Genomic DNA, 22,021 nt, shown 5'->3' with positions numbered 1-22,021 from the left:
TGTGTATAGCTTTTGCTTTTAGCTGTTCTCTCTGAGACGACATGAGAGAGAGACGATATGTTTCTTTGTCCTGATTTACGCTTAATAAATCTGTAGTTGTAGTATGCTTCCACAAGCCTCAGGCCTATTCTGTGTGCGCAGTTCGATCTGCTGATAGTGTGCCCTGGCTCAGAAGCCCGGGTCGCTGATTTATGTCGGGGCAGAGGTGATGGTCTCCGCAGCGGGATAGCTGGAAGAAGATGGCCCAGCCGGGGCTAGCCAGCTGGCCATCCGGCCCTCTGCATGCCGACACTCTGGCCCTGGGATCCTCCCACCTGGCTTTCCTCACTGTATCTCCTGGAAGCAACAGCAGATTCCCCAACTGAATGTCCCCACACCAGCTGTCAGGGTCCACATTGTAGCTGCTACATCAATCATTGAAGTTCACTCCTACCAGAGGAAACATTTCAGGTTGGAGAGAGTGGGGAAGAAGGAGAGGTGGGGTTTGCTTAGTGAGGAGAAATAATAATAATAATAATAATAATAATAATAATAATAATAATAATAATAATAAATTATTTATACCCCGCCCATCTGGCTGGGCCTCCCCAGCCACTCTGGGCGGCTTCCATGGAAACCAAAAATACAGTAAAATATCACTCGTTAAAAACTTCCCTGAACAGGGCTGCCTTAAGATGTCTTCTGAATGTCAGATAGTTGTTTATCGCTTTGACATCTCGTGGGAGGGCGTTCCACAGGGCAGGCGCCACTACCGAGAAGGCCCTCTGCCTAGTTCCCTGTAGCTTTGCTTCTCGCAATGAGGGAACCGTCAGAAGGCCCTCGGCGCTGGACCTCAGCATCCGGGCAGAACGATGGGGGTGGAGACGCTCCTTCAGGTATACTGGACCGAGGCCGTTTAGGGCTTTCAAGGTCAGCACCAACACTTTGAATTGTGCTCGGAAACGTACTGGGAGCCAATGTAGGAATGTAGAAAACTTGCTTTCTCCTAATCCGAGGCTCATCCAACATGCCTCCAAGCAAGGTGTTTGAATGGTGACATCTTAAAACCATGAAGTTTTTATAACTGAACTGGATTCACTCTTTTATAAATTCTTTGAGAGATAAACACCTTGCTGCAGTTAGTGTGGCTGCCAATAGAGGACCATGCCAACTGTGGTGCTTGATGACCTCTTACATGTTCATGTATATGGCAAGATATATGTACACTGGTACCTCAGGCTACATACGCTTCAGGTTACATACACTTCAGGTTACAGACTCCGCTAACCCAGAAATAGTACCTTGGGTTCAGAACTCTCCTTCAGGATGAGAATAGAAATTGTGCTCCGGCGGCACGGTTGCAGCAGGAGGCCCCATTAGCTAAAGTGATGCTTCAGGTTAAGAACAGTTTCAGGTTAAGAACAGACCTCCGGAACAAATTGGGTTAAGTACTTAACGCAAGGTACCACTGTATTTATTTCCATATATAATTTTGCATGGAATTCCTGTTAGGATATTTCCGTTCCACCTTAAAAGGGAGCAGGCTTTTGTGTGTCACAGAGTCTGCGTATTTCCTGTTCACAGGATGTTTATGTTTGCTCTTGCTTTCGTTTCTCTCTCTCGGTGCCTGAACACGCTAGCAGGCGGTCATGTTTTTCTTTGTTCTGACCAACGCTGAATAAACTTGTAAATATGCTCTCCTGCTGTGCAACTTTTGCTGTGTGAATTCTGCTGAGAGAGTGTGCACCAGCCCAGGAATGTGGAAGGTATTTTCCTGAGGCTTCTTGTCACTAATTGCTGATACTGCACGTCTACGGGAGATTGATGGACGTCCAGAGTCCGGCTGGAGGCAGTGATGGCCTACGTCTCCCTGGCAGTATCCCAACAATTCCCGCCCCTTTAGATTATTTAAGATTTACAGCCTACTCTTCATTATTCAAACATCTATTCCAGCACTCTTTGACCTGTTGGGTTACCCTTTCTCGGCTGGTTAAATTTATTCCCAAGTCAATTAAGGTTATTTAGTTTAAGTAATTCAACAGAATTGCTGGATCTCATGATTTGGCTGGAAAGCTGCATTGCAAAATTTGGGGGGGGGTGTGGATTTAAATGCAAGCTGACGTGAATTTCTCCCCTGCTCTAAGATTCACCCATTTCTACTTTGAACATAGCTATTCCCTGACCCCCTCGGGTCCCTCCCTGCACCCTTGGCACCAAGGTTTTCTACCAAGACTAAAAAAACCCAGGGGAGAGATGTCTTTCCCTGGGCTGCTTCATCTTTCTTCCTTGTGACGCAAATTCACATCGTTCAGGGGCTCCTCAAACACTCAAGAACAGCCCTCTTTCCTGACAGAGCTGGACCCACAGGCTGCAGGAGGACACAGCCATGTTTGAGGGTCTCTGGTGGGGAGGCCAGCCATAACGTGGGACCTTTCTTTGGGCAGAACATGAATACAAGCCTTCCCTCCCTCCTCTCCTGAGGGGGGAAAGGTGGAGACCTTAAAACCCTCCTATTCTCTCTCTCTCCCTCCTTCTTCCATCTCTGGCCTGGCTCTCCTCGCTGGGTGACCTGGAAGCAGGAGCAGCATCTGAAACCAACGGTCTCTACAGCCTTCCAGGAGCAGCCACAGCTTCCCTCTGAGTTCATTCGGCAGGAAGATGCCAGGTGAGGAGCGGAGAAAAGAAGGGACCCCTGGATTGGCCCCCAGACCCAAGAAAGGTTTCGTTTGCAATGGGGATTGAGGCAGGAATCGCTCATCTGTAGGCACCAGTTGGTTGAAAACCATGCAGATTTTAAACTGGCTGTAGTCTAACATTGTGCAGGGTGGTTTAATGAATCAAAGAAAAAGGGAGAAAGCAATCTGGGAAATGTGTCAATAGTGCAGGCTGTCTGATTTACAGCTGGCCACAATGCCATGCAATCTTCCATGCAGGACAGCAAAGCTTCGAAATATTCACGGTGCTGAGCAACCTGCTTGGGTTGGATTCACTCTGTCCATAGTAAGGATGGGAAAATCTCACAATTTCTCATATTTGCACAGCAGTTTGAGAATCATTTCCTTCAACGCCACATGAAGATTCATCAGCATTTTGGTGCAAAGTTCTCCCAATATATACATTTTTGTTTTGCAATTTTTCCTAATATGCAGGTTTTTTCAAAGAAATTCCCTGCAATATAACCCCCCTCTCTCTATGTTATTTGCACCGTGATGTGTATTTATATGCTGACTTTACCCCAGGATATGCATTTTGTACACGTTACTGGAATGGAGAACTACATTGCAAAATTCAGAGAAGTGTGAATTTCAACTACTACCTGAGTTTTGATTTCCATATTGTTTCAGCAAGTGCAAATTAGGTGGGTTATCCCTTAAATGTGAGCCAGATCTAATACCATGCCCCCCAATCCTAGCCCAGAGTGATATTATGCTTCTTAAAATCCTGCCAAGGGAGGTGGCAATTAAAAAGACAGGTTGAGTACAGAGAAAAGGGAGCTTTGAAATGTTCTGTGGTGCGAGTTTTCTGGTGTTAAGTTCTGTGTTCTACCAGTCTCTATTTCTGCTTGTAGAAATTTGCTGGCTTGCTTTTGTTAAAACAAACCCCCTCAGAGTCTCTCCATGCCTGCTTTATTCAAACCTCTGCCATTATTAAAACAAACAATTTTGGTCCCTTTCTCCCTCCACTCCGCCTTAACTTCTGCCATTGTTTCTGTAAAGCAAAAAACCATGCACTCCAACTGTCTTTTAAAGGAATGGATCTGGTTCTAGAAAGCATGCAAAAGACTCCTGGTGGGACAGATATCTGTTTATAGCAGGGCTTCCCTCAACACCACTTTTCCCTCTTCTCAGATCCTCCTCTTTCCTTCCTCATGGACACAGAGAATCAAACGCAGGTACAAGAGTTTATCTTCTTGGGCCTCTCCAGAGCCCCGAGCGACCAAGCTCCCCTCTTCTTGGTCTTCCTAGCTGCCTATTTGGCCATCGTCACGGGCAACCTCATGATATTAATCGTGGTCCTGATGGATTCCCGCCTTCACAGCCCCATGTACTTTTTCCTCAGTCACCTGTCTTGCTTGGACATTTGTGTTTCTTCTGTTGTTGTGCCAAAGATCCTGGTGAACCTCCTGCGCCAGAGTCACACCATCTCCTACAACCAGTGCATGGCACAAACATTCTTTCTGATCGGGTTTTTTGGTAGTGAGCCTGCCCTGTTGGCCGTCATGGCCTATGACCGCTATGCCGCCATTTGCCAGCCATTGCACTACAGCCGTCTCATGAGGCACAGGCTGTGCGTCTATCTCGCTGTGTCCTCCTGGGTCTGGGGCTTCCTGGACTCAGCGATTCACGCTGCCCTGGCCTCCAAGCTTCGCTTCTGTGGAGCCAACCAGATTCCCCAAATCTTTTGTGATGTGCCTCCGCTGTTGAAAATCGCCTGCAGTGATACGAGCATCAATGAATTGGCCACTCACATCACCAGCATGTTTGTGGGACTGGGTCCCTTGCTCTTCATCATCTTCTCCTATTTCTACATCTTGGCCTCCATTCTGAAGATTCGCTCCAGCACTGGCAGGAAGAAAGCCTTCTCCACTTGCGCCTCACACTTGGTTGTGGTCACCCTCTGCGTCGGAAATGAATTGGTGAACTACAACCGCCCCAGTGCCGGCTACTCTCTGGAGATAGACACCCTGATCTCCACAATGTACTGCATCGTCACCCCCATGCTGAACCCCCTCATCTACAGCCTCCGCAACAAGGAAGTGAAGGAAGCCCTGAGGAAGGTTCTGAACTGCCGGAGGACAATTTGAATCTCATTTCTGCTGCTCTATACCACAGTGTCTTCTAAATGTCAGGTAGTTGTTTTTCTCTTTGACATCTGGTGGGAGGGCGTTCCACAGGGCGGGTGCCACTACCAAGAAGGCCTTACTTTCTCCTAATCCAAGGCTCATCCAACATGCCTCCAAGCAAAGTGTTTGGATGGTGACATCTTAAAACCATGAAGTTTTTATAACTGACTCCACTCTTTTATAAATTCTTTGAGAGATGAAGCACTTTGCTGCAGTTGACGTGGCTGCCAATAGGGGGCCATGCCAGCTGTGGAGCTTGATATATAATGAGCTAAAGAAAATGTTTAAAAACACTTTTGTTAAAAAACCAGAAGCTTTCTTATTGGGTATAGTGGGTAGCGAGCTATCGAGACAAGATAAAAAATTTGTTCTTATATGCAACAAAAAATTGTTCTTATGTGCAACAACTGCGGTAAGGATTTTGTTAGCCCAAAGATGGAAACAACAGGAGTTACCAACAAAAGAAGAGTGGCAGATGAAAATGATGGACTTTGCAGAACTGGCAAAACTGGGAGGAAGAATCTGGAACCAGCGAGACCAAGCATTCAAAAAAAAAAAACTGGAATAAATTTATATTATATTTGAAAGACAACTGTAAGCAATTAGCATCACTGGCAGGGATATCTGAAGATTTGTTGCCTATTCAGGTTGAGTAATATAATATTTTAGGTAATGATATAACTAGGATAGGAAATGAAGCGAAATGTAAAGATGCAAAGTTTAAAGTTTGTAAACCATCAGACGGGAGGAAGTCATTAGGCTCAGTTAAGCCAAAGAGATAAAATAAGAGGGTACCATGTTACGTAATGTGATTATATGTAAAACCAATAAAAATTATATATATACACACACAGCCTGTGGAGGTTGATGACCTCTTACATGTTCATGTATCTGGCAAGATATATGTATTTATTTCCATATATAATTTTGCATGGAATTCCCCCCCCCCTTTAGATTATTTTACAGCCTACTCTTCATTATTCAAACATCTATTCCAGCACTCTTTGACCTGTTGGGTTACCCTTTCTCGGCTGGTTAAATTTATTCCCAAGTCAATTAAGGTTATTTAAGTAATCCAACAGAATTGCTGGATCTGATGTAGTGATGCCAGTTTTTCAAAGTCTGAAAGCTGTTTACACCTCCAGGTCCACCCGCCACTCCCTTGCCTCTTGTCAGCCCCCAGGAAATCCCACTGACCCTCCACAAGGCTCAATATCGCCCACTTTGGGACTCACTGTTCTGTGCCTTTTTCGAACTCGGGGCATTTCCATCCCCTTTTCTGAGCCCTGATCCTGATTTATTTGCACAAAACACTGTGGGGAGATTGGCTGACAGTGGCTATGGATCGAACGTTCCTTTGGGTTGGTTTGCAGTGATATGACATTTATATATTTTATTAAGTGCATAATCTGCCCTTCCCTCCCAAAGGAGCCCACAGCAACAAATTGCTCTGTGATGAAAAAATACAATTAAAAATAAAATCAGAACATATGTAAAACATTCAAAAATTGCTAACTGATGTTGTCTCAAGAAACAGCTATCCCACATTTTCCAGCGCATTTCCTTATCCCTTACCTCATTCCCAAAAATTGATTCCTGGGGTGTTTCTCAAACAAAGTTTAAACGTACAACCTCAATATGCTGATGCGTCACTCAATCTCCTCCCCCAAAATAGCAGCAGTCTGGAAGCAACCAAAGTTCTAAAGCGGCTCGTCTACGTTCTCTCTCACACCCTGTAATGACTCTTTAATCACGTTGTGACTGCTAAAAAAGTTTTCCCCAAAATTCACCATTATTTCAGTACACCTAATATACACAGTATGGTGTGCGGTTTTGCTTAATATGCCCATTTTTGCAAGACCGTATTTCCTAAAATAGCACTTTTCTTGTATGTCATTTTGGGCAACACATTCCATCCTTTGCCCCAGTCCCTTCATTTTCTGCACACATGATTTGGTTGGAAAGCTGCATTGCAAAATTGGGGAGGTGTGGATTTAAATGCAAGCTGACTTGAATTTCTCCCCTGCTCTAAGATTCACCCTTTTCTGCTTTGAACATGCAGTATTTTTCGCTCCATAGGACGCACTTTTTTCCTCCTAAAAAGTAAGGGAAATGTCTCTGCGTCTTATGGAGCAAATGCCTTCCAATGGCGGGGGGATCTGCTGCAGTCGCCAGCAGAGGATCCATGGTTCCCCTTCCTTCCCTCCTCCATCGCTCACTTTGAAGCAGCCAAGCGGGAGAGGAGACGCTTACACGAGTGTAAGCGGCTCCTGTCCAGTTGGCTCCTTTAAAGCAACCGTGCTCTCTTTCCCTCCCTCCTCCCCGTTTAGCTCGCTAAATAGCAGCAAAGCTTTTCAGCACGCTAAGCTGGGGAGGAGGGAGATAAGGAGAGCCCGCTTGCTTTAAAGGTGCAAAGCAGGAGAGGAGAGGAACCACTTACCCAGGTGTAAGCGGCTCCTGTCCAGTTGGCTCCTTTAAAGCAACCATGCTCTCTTTCCCTCTCTCCCTCCCCGGCTCAGCGAGCTGAAAAGCTCCTTCTCCACACACCCCACGCGTGCTCCTTGTCCCTTCAGTGTTTTTCCTTCCCTCCCCACTTAAAATGTGGTTACAAAGCACGGATCCACATGGATCCTCAGGATTTTTGCATTGGGTCACCCCAAGTTCACCATCAGTTCACATAGCATGTCCATAACTACAGCCTGCACCAAAAAAATCACGCACCCACCATTTTGTGGGGCCACAATGGCTCAAAAACGTGGTTACAAAGCATGGATTCATGTGGATTCTCAGGATTTTTGCATTTGGCTACGCCAAACTCAGTCAGATCACATGTCTGTGGCCACAGCATGAACCACAAAAATCATACATCCACTGTTTTGATCAGAATATTTTTTTTCTTGTTTTCCTCCTCTCAAAACTAGGTGCGTCTTTTTGTCAGGTGCACCTTATGGAGTGAAAAATATGGTAGCTATTCCCTGACCCCCTCGGGTCCCACCCTGCACCCTTGGCACCAAGGTTTTCTACCAAGACAAAAAAACCCTGGGGGAGAGATGTCTTTCCCTGGGCTGCTTCATCTTTCTTCCTTGTGACGTAAATTCACATCGTTCAGGGGCTCCTCAAACACTCAAGAACAGCCCTCCTTCCTGATAGAGCTGGACCCACAGGCTGCAGGAGGACACAGCCATGTTTGAGGGTCTCTGGTGGGGAGGCCAGCCGTAACTTGGGACCTTTCTTTGGGCAGAAGATGAGTACAAGCCTTGCCTCCCTCCTCTCCTGAGGGGGGAAAGGTGGAGACCTTAAAACCCTCCTATTCTCTCTCTCTCCTTCTTCCATCTCTGGCCTGGGGATCCTTCTGCCTGGCTCTCCTCGCTGGGTGACCTGGAAGCAGCATCTGAAACCAACGGTCTCTACAGCCTTCCAGGAGCAGCCACAGCTTCCCTCTGAGTTCATTCGGCAGGAAGATGCCAGGTGAGGAGCAGAGAAAGGAAGAGACCCATGAATTGGCCCCCAGACCCAAGAAAGGTTTCGTTTGCAATGGGGATTGAGGCAGGAATCGCTCATCTGTAGGCACCAGTTTGTTGAAAACCATGCAGATTTTAAACTGGCTGTAGTCTAACACAGTGCAGGGTGGTTAAAGGAATCAAAGAAAAAAGAAAGGGAGAAAGCAATCTGGGAAATGGGTTAATTGTGCATGCTGTCTGATTTAGAGCTGGCCACAAAGCGATGCAATCTTCCATGCAGGAAAGCAAAACTTAGAAATGCTCACGGTGTTAAGCAACCTGCTTTGGTTGGATTCACTCTGTCCAGAGTAGGGCTGGGCAAATCTGTAAATTTCTCATTTTTGCACAGCAGTTTAAGAATCATTTACTTCAACCCCACATGAAGACTCATCAGCATTTTGGTGCAAAGTTCTCCCAATATATACATTTTTGTTTTTGCAAAGAAATTCCCTGCAATATAACCCCTCTCTCTCTATGTTATTTGCACTGTGATGTGTACTTATATGCTCACTTAACCCCAGGATATGCATTTTGTACATGCTACTTGAATGGAGAACTACTTTGCAAAATTCAGAGAAGTGTGAATTTCAACCAGTGCCTGAGTTTTGATTTCCATATTGTTTCAGCAAGTGCAAATTGGGTAGGGTTCCCTTTAAATGTGAGCTGAATCGAATACCATACCGCCCAACCCTAGCCCAGAGAGATTTTATGTCTCAACCTTATTCATTGGCTGTACATTCAGAAACCTCACCCCTCCACTCCTGAAAACTCAGTCTGGCACTCCTACTAAGGAGAAAGTTACACTCAGTTGTGGATAATTCCCCAGGGCGAGAGGCAGGAGAGACTGAGAGCCCTGGAAATAAGCAGCAGAAGAAACATATAGACAATGATGCCTGGAGGGGCAAGGAGAATGTGACATGCTTAAATACAGGTAAGGTGTAGAGGCAGGTAAAAAAAGGTAAAGGTAAAGGACCCCTGGTTGAGTCCAGTCAAAGGCGAATATGGGATTGAGTCACTCATCTCACTTTCAGGCCAAGGGAGATGGTGTTTGTCCACAGACAGTTTTCTGGGTCATGTGGCCAGCAGGACTAAACCACTTCTGGTGCAATGGGACACCATGACGGAAACCAGAGTGCACAGAAATGCCGTTTACCTTCCTGCCACAGTGGTACCTATTTTATCTGGTTGCACTGGTGTGCTTTCAAACTGCTAGGTTGGCAGGAACTGGGACAGAGCAATGGGAGCTCACTCCACCACGAGGATTCAAACTGCCAACCTTCTGATCGGCAAGCCCACGAGGGCTCAGTGGTTTAGACCACAGCGCCACACCCAAGACAAGGCTACATGAGAGATGCCAGCAGAACTGTAGGAAAGTCATGCCCCTCACACGAGAATGCAAGAACATTCAAGGTGTGAAATGAGTTTTCTGGTGGTGCAGATGGGTCTCCTTCAAAGAGCTTGATAAGGCACTTAGACAATGAAGGGAGAAGACTGTCATGAATTCTATTCATATTAGAGCAGATCTGCCAGAGCAGATCAATAGTTAGCCGAGTAAAAACTTAAACACTTTGCAGGATTCCCAAAAAATAGACCAGAGGCAATTAATATTTCATCCAGCAGAGCTTTAATGCTATTGAAGGAAAATGAGCATAATGGTCACAAATCCAATACAATCAGGATTACACTGTCCATAAAAAATCCAGTTGCAGCAGACTTAACTTAAACTTACAATAATTTATAAGACAAAAACCTTAACACTAAGCATACTATGTACAGAACACCACACCAAAAGGAAAGAAGTGAAACCCAGGCTCTTTCTAGTCAGCATGACCTTGACAGAAAGAGATAAGAGGACCAGTTTAAGCCAGCTGTACTCAGCTTCTCTGAAGGAATAACCCAAACATCACGAACCTTCTGCTTGTCTCTAGGCAAAATAGAAACTTACATGTCAGCTAGAAACTTCCAGCTTACACCAGTTTTTTTCACACAGAGAAGCTTCCAGAACCCTCTGGAATTAGAATAGGAAAGATCAATACTTACTGCACCCAAGAATGCAAACGGACAAGTCTATCCATGGCTACTGGCCGAGGTAGCTAAACTTTAGCCAGAGGTCTCAGAGCACTGAAGAACACTTGCTGGGCTCACACACATGGCCTTTCTTACAAGAGGCAGCTGTGGAGTGGGAGAGGGAGACGTCTGAGTACACCGAGAAGAGACAGGCGCTGAACAGGGAAAAGGTGACTGTTTTGAACAATGGCAGAAGTCTGAGTAAATCAAGGATGCATGGATGCAGAATTGTGTTTTCAACTAATTCCAGAAGTTAGAATAAAGCAGGAATGGAGGAAAGCAAAGGGGGTGGGGGTGGGGTGATTTCCAAGAAGTGCAAAGGTGTGAGTAGAGTGAACAGGGGGTGATGTGGGGAGAGGTCGCCATTTATTCATTTATTTATTTATAATTAATTTTCAATATAAGAAATATCACATCAGATAAAGTAAACATTAAAAAAATAAAAGAAATTAAAAGAAATTAAAAACCTTACAATACTGTTTACACATTCAATAAAACATCCAAATGTGGGATTTCTCAAATCCCTTACTTCCCTCTGCCCCTTCCCAGGATTCCATTATTTCATCATAAATTCACGCATGTCTGTGTAATAGTATTAATCTTATTGTATCCAGTTCTATCTTTTATCATCATATTGCAAATGTTTCTTGGTGTTCAGTTCTGTGTTCTACCAGTCTCTATTTCTGCTTGTAGAAATTTGCTTGCTTGCTTTTGAAAAACAAAACCGCCTCAGAGTCTCTCCATGCCTGCTTTCTTCAAACCTCTGCCATTATTAAAACCCACAATTTTGGTCCGTTTCTCCCTCCACTCCACTTGAACTTCTGCCATTCTTTCTTCTGCCTTATTTACTAACAGTTATTAGCCATCGTGTTGTGTTTGCATTTTTGTAGATTGTTTCTGTAAAGCAAGAAACCATGCACTCCAACTGTGTTTTATTTTTATTTTTTTTCAAAAAAATTATTAATTTCCCAGATTTTTTTTAAAACAAACAAACAAATAAACAAACAAACAGACAGACAGACAAACATACATCTCCACCGTAATTAAACCGAACTTCATAACATTGTTAAGTGACTTCCTCGTATCCCCCTGGTTGAATTTCAGTGTATATCATTTTAACGGTTTTCCAAAACCTAAATTCTTAAAAATGTAACTTACCGGTAATCACTTAACATCTTTCTTTCTTAACCATTCAACTTTAAACATATTAGTTCATCACATTACATATTTAAATCCTACGCCTATCTGGTAACTGCAAGCTTTTCAATTAAGATAATTTAGCATGTTTAACTAAATAGTTTATAAATTTCATCCATTCTTCCTGGTACTCCTCCTCCTTCTGGTCACGTACTCTTCCAGTCAGGTCAGCTAGCTCCGTAAAGTCCATCATCTTCATCTGCCAATCTTCCACAGTTGGTACTTCTTGTGTTTTCCAATTCTTAGCTTATAAAATTCGAGCAGCAGTTGTGGCATACTAAAATAATTTAACATCTTTCTTGGGCAGTTCCAAACCTGTTATTCCAAGAAGAAAGGCCTCTGGTTTCTTAATAAATGTATATTTCAACATTTTTTTCAGTTCATTATAAATCTTCTCCCAGAAGTCTTTCACCTTGGGGCAGGTCCACCACATATGAAAAAGGTACCTTCTTTTTCTTTACATTTCCAACAGAGATCATCACTATTATGATACATCTTGGCTAATTTTACAGGAGTTAAGTACCATCTATACATCATTTTCATAATATTTTCCTTTAATATCGTACATGCAGTGAACCTGACCCCTTTCTTCCACAATTTTTCCCTGTCTTCAAACATTATATTATGTCCTACATCTCTTGCCCAATCGATCATTACTGATTTAACTTGTTCATCTTTTGTATGCCACTCCAGCAGTAAATTATACATATTAGACAAATTTTTAACTTTGGAATCCAACAACTCCGTTTTCAACTTAGATTTTTCAAAAGCAAATCCATTTTTCTTATCTAACTTATACAATTCATTAATCTGATGGTAATGTAACCAATTTATCTTGTCCTTAACTTGATCAAATGGTTTTAAATTATAACTCTCTTTCTCCTCTAATAGTAAATCTGAATACCTCAACCACTTGATATCCATATTTAATTTTTTCTGGGCCTTCACCTCCATCGGTGAAAGCCATCTGGGCGTCTTCCTTTCTAAAAGATCTTTATATTTTATCCATACATTATACAGAGATTTCCTAATTACATGATTTTTGAAAGCATTATGGGCCTTTACTTTATCATACCATAAATATGCATGCCATCCAAACAAGTTATCGAAACCCTCTAAATCTAGAATAGAATAGAATAGGAATCATAGAGTTGGAAGAGACCACAAGGGCCATCGAGTCCAACCCCCTGCCAAGCAGGAAACACCATCAGAGCACTCCTGACATATGGTTGTCAAGCCTCTGCTTAAAGACCTCCAAAGAAGGAGACTCCACCACACTCCTTGGCAGCAAATTCCACTGTCAAACAGCTCTTACTGTCAGGAAGTTCTTCCTAATGTTTAGGTGGAATCTTCTTTCTTGTAGTTTGGAGCCATTGCTAAAAACATCTAAAACATCTAAAACATCACTGTCTTCTAATTTTATCCAGTCTTTCATCCAGCAAAAAGCAGCAGCCTCAAAATAAACTTTCAGATCTGGCAGGGAGAATCCCCCTCTTTCTTTGGAGTCTGTAAGTAGTTTATATTTGATTCTGGGTTCCCCCCCCCCGCCAGATAAATCTAGATAAAGCTTTCTGCCATTCTTTAAAACATTTCACATGAAAACAAAATTTCACATTGAAACAAAAATACCATCTTTGGCAATGCATTCATCTTAACCAGTGAAATTCGGCCCATTAGTGACAGTATCAAATTTCACCAAATCTTTAAATCTCTCTTTATCTCTTTCCATAATTTGTCATAATTATCTTTGTATAAATTCAATTTTTTCCCAGACAGGTTTACACCCAGATACTTCATTTTTCTAACAAAATCCAGGCCCGTCTTTTCTTGTAGTAGTTTTCTTTCATCATCACCTAGATTTTTCTCCAATACTTTGGTTTTGATTTGATTTTACTTAAATCCCACTACCTGCCCAAATTCCTGTATCAACTCCAGTGCTTTTACTGCACTGGAGTCTGGATCTTGTAATGTCAGTACTAGATCATCCGCAAAGGCTTTTAATTTATATTGTTTGGATCCTACTGTTATACCCTTAATTTGTTCATCTTTTCTAATCATACTTAGCAGGACCTCCAGGACTGAAATAAACAGCAGAGGGGAAAGTGGAACCACCCTTGCCTGGTTCCCTTCTCAATTCTCATTTCCTCCGATACCACATTATTCACAATGATTTTAGCTTTTTTGTTCCTGATAGATCGCTTTGATACCATTTTAAAAATATTGACCAACCCCCATACTTTCTAACTTATTTAACATACAACTCCAAGATACGTTGCCAAATGCTTTCTCTGCATCAATAAACATTAACATTGATTTACAATTCTTTCTTGCTTCCAACTTTTCCAGAATGTCAACCACATTCCTAATATTATCTTTCATATATCTTCCAGGCAGAAATCCTGCCTGGTCCTTGTGTATATATTCAGATAAAACCTTCTTAAGCCTGTTAGCTAATATATTTGCAAAAAAATTATAATCCACATTAAGTAAGGAGATTAAAATTATAATCCACATTAAGTAAGGAGATTGGTCTATAGTTTTTGGCATTGGATCTATCTAGTCCTGTTTGGGAATCAGAGTAATATAAGCTTTCTTCCAGGTTTCAAGTGCTTTTCCCTCACATAGAATCAGATTACATACTTCTACCATAGGTTGGATAAGCCAGTCCTTCAGTGTCTTATAATATTTTGCTGATAGACCATCTGGTCCTGGTGCCTTGCCAAATTGCATTAAATTTATTGCATGTTCCACTTCCTTTTACTGCACTTGCTTTTACTGCACTGGAGTCTGGATCTTGTAATGTCAGTACTAGATCATCCACAAAGGCTTTTAATTTATATTGTTTGGATCCTACTGTTATACCCTTAATTTGTTCATCTTTTCTAATCATACTTAGCAGGACCTCCACTTCCTGTCTTGTAATCGACCCATTTAGTAGGATCTTTTTATCCTCTGGAATCTTCTGCAAACCATTATTTTGAATAAATTGCTCAATTTTCACCTGGTCCTCTTTATCCTTTTTGTACAGTTTCTTGTAGTATTTATAAAAAACATTTTCTTATGCCAGCAGGGTTCTCCACAATATTTTCCTTCTGTTACGATATTTGTGATAGTACTTTGCTTTTGCCTCTTTTCATTTGTTTCATTTGCCAGGCTAAAAGTTTCCCACATTTGTTTGCCGATTCAAATTTCCTTTGTCTCGACTTCCGGGTTAGCGCGATCTGGTTAATGGCGGATTCCCTCCGAGCTCCGGAGGGAATCGGCTCCGCTGGAGAAGGGTTCTACCGCGACAGCGACGCGGGGACCCCCAGAAACCGCATGCGCTGAAGCCTGCGGACTTGGTGACTCGGCGGGCACCTAAAGCGCCCCCCGACCCACGAAGAGCCTTTTTAAAGGCTGCGGAGAGGGTACGGGGAGTGGCGTGGTGCTGTGAGTGGACCGCTACTGCAGTGGAGCGAAGCCGCGAGCCATGGCCGGAGACCGCTGACTTTCTTCCCTGAAATTTGGACTTTAAATAATCCGTGAGTAGAATGGAATTTGGACTTTAAAATTTCTATCCTTGAATTCGGTACGATCGGGGGATGTGCTAAAGGGAAGTCCGCACCCCCCTGCTTACAGAAGATTTAAAGCAAGGATCGGAGAACTAAGGTGGAGAGTTTTTTCTTTTTGGTGTTTTTTAAAAGATAATATTTTCATGAATTTGACACAAGAAGATTTGTGCTGGAGAGTAAGACTGGAATTTTAGAAGTTTTTGTTTAAACCCCCCCAGACCCGGGAGTGTCCTGTATGTGAGCTGGAGAAAAAGGAACAAGGAGTTTGACAGCTGTCAAAGGAGCTGTCAAACGGGCAGTGAAAGTTAAAAATCTTATTATTTAACACCTTTCTGGACTAAATTTGTTATATTTCAATTGGAATGGTTGGGAACGGAGCAGTGAAATAACAAAGTAACGGACTGTTGGGAAAAGACTATTAAGTAACTAGAATCCCCCTAGGGGAAACATTGAAACACTACAATGGCTGCAGATGGAAAATTACAGGCAGAGATAGAAAGAATGTTTTATCTTGTGGGAAAGTTGCAGGAGCAGACTACGGCTATGAGTAAACAACTTATATCCTTGAACTCTAAAATAAGTGACTCTGCTGAATGCACAATGGATTTGACCGGGAAAAAATCTACAGCTGAATTAGAAGAGATAACTTCGGAACAGGAGGAGAGGGAACAAGGGCCAGTACAGATGGAGAGTACCAACCACAAGCCTACATTGTCAGAACACAAAGAAGAAGACCTTTGGATTACAAACCTGCGAGAGATGCGAAAGAGGAGGGAGGAAGCCCCTGGAACACTTGGAATATTTGAATTTAAAAGAAATAAGAAATATGATTGGGGCTTCCTCTTTGAGCATGGATTGGCTGACCTTTCGCAGCAGCTGGTGTCAAGTATTCTGGATGGAAGAAAATCTGATGAGATTGAGCTAGAACTCCTTCGAGACCTGAGGACCAACAAAGAGGGCTACCAACAAAATCGGCAGAGAGAGACTGACAGAGATTTAAAGGCCTCAGATGTGAGGAATCCAGGCTAAAGACATGGGGACATTGGGAAGGGACAGAAACCGGGGTGGGGGGGGAAAGAATTTTTTTAAAAAAATATGTTTATGACCTTTGTGTTTGATTATTATGACCTAATTTTAAGATAAAAGGGAAATTCGTGGAAGGAACTCGAGTCGACCTTAGAAAAGGATTTAATGTTTATAAGGAAACTGGATAAGTAAAATTTGGCCAAGTAATAAGAATTAAGTATTTCTTTAAAAATATATATATATAATAATAATATGTAAAGGATGAGAGATATGAACTTGCTGAGTTAATTTATTTGAATTAGGATGTATGAAGGGGGGGTGGGGGAGGTCAAGAACTGGGGTTAGGAAAGTAAGGATATGAAATTTCATATGTGTTGTCTATGTCCGTGTATGTGTGTCTGTGTCTATAAAATGTGAAAACCCAATAAAAATTTTATTAAAAAAAAACAAATTTCCTTTGTCTCATCCTCTTTAATTTCCATTCATTTCTTCGTTTATAATCTGTGAATATTGAATCTGAAGAGCTTTAATTTCTTTTTGTATCTGCAATTTTTTAAATTTCCTCTGAGCTTCTTCTCTTTCTCATTTAGTTGATCCAAAATTTTATCTTTTTGCTCATTTTGTATCTTTTTCCTAATTGAATTTTGCTGGATAAGGAATCCTGTCATTACTGCTTTGCTGGCATCCCAAATAACCCTTGTTTCCATTCCTTGGTTCATATTAAGTTCAAAATAATCCTTTAGGGTTTTTTGGGCTTTAGTTACAATCAAAGTACTTCTCAACAAATCATCATTCATTCTCCATCTGAAGGAGCCCTCTACAAACATCTTCAGTTGCACAGAAACTGCACCGTGGTCAGAGCAAGTTTTAGGGCAAATTTCAGTTTTTAGTACCTTGGGAACCAAGTCTCTGGATAACCATAGGTAGCCAAGTCTCAAAAATGATTGGTTTGCATCTGAGAAAAAAGTGAAGTCTTTTTCAGTTGGATTTCTGACTCTCCATATGTCTGACAGATCAAATTTATCAGTTATATCAAAGAAAGTCTTGGGTAGTCTTGTTTGAAATCTTTTGTCTCTGAGTCCTATCCATCAAAGTAGATGCCACTCCATTCAAATCTCCCATTAAAATTAGTTTATAGTCCAGCAGCAAGGATACTCATCGCTAAAAGCTGGAAAACTCAAGAATTACCCACACTGGAAGAATGGCAGATGCAACTGATAGACTATATGGAACTGGCGGAGATGACTGGCAGAATCCGAGACCTGGGAGAAGAACTGGTGGAGGAAGACTGGAAGAAATTCAAGGACTATCTACAAAAATATTGTAAATTGTATGAATGTTAAGAAAGATGTAAGATTAGCAAAAACATGGCTCCAACAAACTAGTTATAAAGAATATAAATTTAAATTTAATTGGAAGACGAAAAGATAAATTTTGGATAAGTAACATTTTATGATTAAGTTTCAATAAGAGTATGTTAAATCCCAAAATTTGAGATATTAATATTGGAAAATTATATTATATGAATTAAACCAAGTTAATAATTTGCTGGCAAAATTTATGAGTTTAGAAGGCAGGAACAAGGGTTGTGAGGAAGTCCAAAGATGAATATGAAATGTGGATATTGGAAAAGATTGTGTTATTATCTATGTATTTTATTGTTAAACTAAAATTTAATAAATATTATATATATAAAAAAATTAGTTTATAGTCCAAGTATTCCAGAAGGCTTGTTTCCAAATTCTTAAAGAATTCCGCTTTGCCATCATTAGGTCCATAGATACCTAATAACAAATATTTTTCGCCCTGTGCAGTAATTTCCACTGCTATGTGTCTTCCCTCCTCATCTTTAAAAATCAATTTTGGATTCCATTTTTCTTTTATATAGAAAACCACTCCTCTTTTTTTAACTTTATCCGAAGAAATAAATTCTTGTCCAGATCTTTTATTTATTAGAATTTTTCTATGTAATATTGTGTTGTGTGTTTCCTGCAAATTCTGTTTTTCCAGCTCATGATAAACCTGTCTCCTTCTTTGAGGAGAGTTTAAACCATTTACGTTCCAAGAATAAATTCTCAAAGCCATAATGTCGAATTACGGGGATGCCATTTCTGCCCCTGACACCTGTGGGCTTTGCAGTCCCAATTCCACAGCGTACTTCTGCAGAAATCTGTCTTTCTCTCCCACAGTCTTAATCCTTTGCTTTCTTCCTTCAAATCTGAAAGACAGGCCCTCTGGGAATTCCCACCTAAAAAAGATGCTTTTCCTTCTCAGGATGTTTGTCAATTCTGTGTAATTCGATCTCAAGCTGAGGAATTGCTGAGGAACTTCTTTAAAGAGCACAATAGATGTATCATAATATTATGTCCAACATCTTGTGCCCATTTAATCATAGCTGATTTCACCGTTTCATCCTGAGTGTTCCATTTCAACAGCAAGTTATACATTCTTGACAAGTTCTTACTTTTGGGATCTAACAGTTCTATTTCCAGTTTTGATTTTTCCACCTGGAAGCCAATTTTTTTGTCCAGATTATATGCCTCCATTATTTGATAGTAATGGAGCCAATCTCGCACTCTATTTTTTAGTTTTTCAAAACTCTGTAGTTTTAATCTATCTCCCTCTTGTTCCAAAATTTCCCATTATTTCGGCCATTTGGCCTCCATATTGAGCTTTTTCTGAGCCTTCGCTTCCATTGGTGACAACCACCTTGGGGTTTTATTTTCGAGTAAGTCCTTATATCTTATCCAGATGTTAAATAGTGCTTTTCTGACAATATGGTTTTTAAACGCTTTATGTGCTTTGACCTTATCATACCACAAATATGCATGCCACCCAAATACATTGTTAAACCCTTCTAGATCCAGCACGTCAGTGTTTTCAAGAAGCAGCCATTCTCTCAGCCAGCAAAAAGCGGCTGATTCATAATAAAGTTTAAGGTCTGGCAGGGCAAATCCACCTCTTTCTTTAGCATCAGTTAGTATCTTAAATTTTATTCGAGGTTTCTTGCCCTGCCAGACAAATCTAGAAATATCTCTCTGCCACTTCTTGAAACAATCCATTTCATCCAAAATTTGCAATGTTTGAAACAAAAACAACATCCTTGGCAGTACATTCATTTTTATCTCAGCAATTTGACCTAGCAATGATAGCTTCAGATTTGACCATATTTCTAAATCCTTTTTCACTTCCATCCAACATTTTTCATAGTTATCCTTAAATAAATTCACATTCTTGGCAGTCATATTGACCCCTAGGTATTTCAATAGATTTGTCCTGTATTTTTAGGCCTTTTTTATAGTGGTGTCCCAGAATAATATCTCTTTGTTCCTTGGTCTTAAATGCAGTCATAAGTTATTTTTGTGTCCTTTTTAGGCCCAAATCTATAGGCTTTTTCTATCCATGACTCAACTTCTTCCTTTTTCAAGTCCCACCATGCCACAAAAAAATCCGTCAAAGATTCCCTGAGTTTCTCTTCATCCAGATGCGGGACCCCCTTCAATCTTAAGTGGGATTCCTTTTCCTTCATTTGAAGAAAAGCAATTGAATTTGCATTTGTATTTTGTAATCTTTCCAGATCTGGCACTCTGACTGTCTCAAGCTGTGCCAACCTTGTATCATGTGTAGTAATCTCAGACTTATCTTCTTTCAGTTCAGTACTTAAAGCTTCAAATCTTTTGTCCAACTTTTCTATGGTTGCTGTATTATGATTTAAGACGTCTCTAATATCATTCAGTATTGTCATAACCGATTCCTCAAAGGGTGGATTCTTTGAGCCACGTCTTGTTTTGTCAGCACACATAGTAACTCAGGAATTTCAAGGTCAGTACCACAACTTGATGTAATGAGAGAGAAAAACAAGTTCCCTCCACTAGTCCCACAGGTGCCAGCCCAACTAGACAGACAGCAGCCCCCCTGTTCTTTAGGAACAAACTGAGAGAGGAAAAGAAAAATTTTAAATCCCTTTCTTTTTCCTTGTAACAATTATAAACAGTCCTGAAGGGAGAGGACACTTTTAGCTACTTAAAAATATGTCAGGATAGCCGCAGGACACAATTTAGCAGAGTCAGTGCAAACTTAGATTAAATGTTTCCTCTTCCATTGTGACGTCACAATGGAGTCTAGCCTTCCTCCCGGGAGGTCCGCTGCAGATTGAAGGAGGCTTTTTCCTCAGTAACAATCACACAAAGTTTATATTTTCAAAAAACAATTTCCCCCTTATCCTCCTTAAAGGGGGGGGGGGGATTTTGCCTGCAAAGTTTCAAAGTTCTTTTTTCTGTTTAGGCTTCGGTCTTTGCACACTGATTCCAGTTTCTTCCAACAAAAGGGACCGACCTCCGTTTTTAAGCCCCTTTTTTCACTGATCAAATTTTCAAATTAAGACTTTTGTTTTACTAACAGTTCTGAATTTTAAGTCCTTTTTTAAAAGAAGAAATTGGCTGCTCACAATCGCCAGTCTTGGAGCTTCGCACAGTGAAGGAAGCAGTCTTTTCCGCTGTGCCGCGTCTCCGACCCCGCTCGCTCTCAGAGCTCTTACGAGTTTACTGGGGAGCAGGAGAGTCACAAAAGGCACCTGCTGGACCTCCAGGTCCTCAGAATGCCCAATCTGAGGTTTTTTGGGGGAAACCACAATGCTCTCGTGGTCTCCCCTTGCTTCAATGTGCTGGGGCTCTTTCAGCCGAAAGAGCTCCTGACTGCCATTACCGGGCGACCAACCGGAAGTCTCCCAACTGTGTTTTAAAGGTATGGATCTGGCTCTATATTTACCTAGAAAACATGAAAAAGAATGTTGGTGGGACAGATATCTGTTTATAACAGGATGACTACTATTAGGCTTCCTTCAATGTCACTTTTCTCTCTTCTCAGATCCTCCTCTTTCCTTCCTCATGGAAGCAGAAAATCAAACACAGGTTGGGGAGTTTATCTTCTTGGGTCTCTCCAGAGCCCCAGGCGACCAAGTCTTCCTCTTCTTGGTGTTCCTAGCTGCCTATCTGGCCATCGTCACGGGCAACCTCATGATATTAATCGTGGTCCTGATGGATTCGCGCCTTCACAGCCCCATGTACTTTTTCCTCAGTCACCTGTCTTGCTTGGACATTTGTGGTTCATCTGTCGTCGTGCCAAAGATCCTGATGAACCTCCTGCGCCAGAGTCATACCATCTCCTACAACCAGTGCATGGCACAAACATTCTTTCTGGTCGGGTTTTTTGGATGTGAGCCTGCCCTGTTAGCCATCATGGCCTATGACCGCTATGCCGCCATTTGCCAGCCATTGCACTACAGCCGTCTCATGAGGAACAGGCTGTGCGTCTATCTCGCTGTGGCCTCCTGGGTCTGGGGCTTCCTGGACTCAGCGATTCACACTGCCCTGGCCTCCAAGCTTCGCTTCTGTGAAGCCAACCAGATTCCCCAAATCTTTTGCGATGTGCCCCCGCTGTTGAAAATTGCCTGCAGTGATACGAGCATCAATGAATTGGCCACTCACATCACCAGCATGTTTGTGGGACTGGGTCCCTTTCTCTTCATCATCTTCTCCTATTTCTACATCTTGGCCTCCATTCTGAGGATTCACTCCAACACTGGCAGGAAGAAAGCCTTCTCCACCTGCGCCTCACACTTGGTTGTGGTCACCCTCTGTGTCGGAAACGGGTTCCTAAACTACAACCGCCCAATCACCGGCTACTCTCTGGAGATAGACACACTGATCTCCGCGATGTTCTGCATCGTCACCCCTATGCTGAACCCCCTCATCTACAGCCTCCGCAATAAGGAGGTGAAGGAAGCACTGAGGAAGGTTCTGAACTGCCGGAAGATAGTTTGAATCTCATTTCTGCTGCTCTATACCACAGTGTCTTCT

General features: G+C 42.0%; 2 protein-coding genes across 2 annotated transcripts; both read left to right on the top strand.

Moving 5' to 3' along the window:
• Positions 1–3,847: 3,847 nt before the first annotated feature.
• LOC307224840 (olfactory receptor 5V1-like) lies at positions 3,848–4,783 on the top strand (the record flags this gene model as incomplete). The annotated part of the gene is made up of 1 exon (XM_079991964.1): positions 3,848–4,783. The coding sequence occupies one exon, from the start codon at positions 3,848–3,850 to the stop codon at positions 4,781–4,783; it is 936 nt and encodes a 311-aa protein (XP_079848090.1).
• A 16,266-nt stretch (positions 4,784–21,049) lies between these two features.
• Positions 21,050–21,985, top strand: LOC307226142 (olfactory receptor 5V1-like; the record flags this gene model as incomplete). Its single annotated transcript, XM_079994619.1, has 1 exon — positions 21,050–21,985. The coding sequence occupies one exon, from the start codon at positions 21,050–21,052 to the stop codon at positions 21,983–21,985; it is 936 nt and encodes a 311-aa protein (XP_079850745.1).
• Between the last annotated feature and the right edge of the window lie 36 nt (positions 21,986–22,021).

Source organism: Podarcis cretensis (assembly GCF_951804945.1).
Source record: "Podarcis cretensis genome assembly, chromosome: 10".
Lineage (NCBI taxonomy): Eukaryota > Metazoa > Chordata > Lepidosauria > Squamata > Lacertidae > Podarcis > Podarcis cretensis.
The sequence above is the reverse complement of the archived record's forward strand: the minus strand, read 5'-3'. Positions and strand labels throughout refer to the sequence as shown.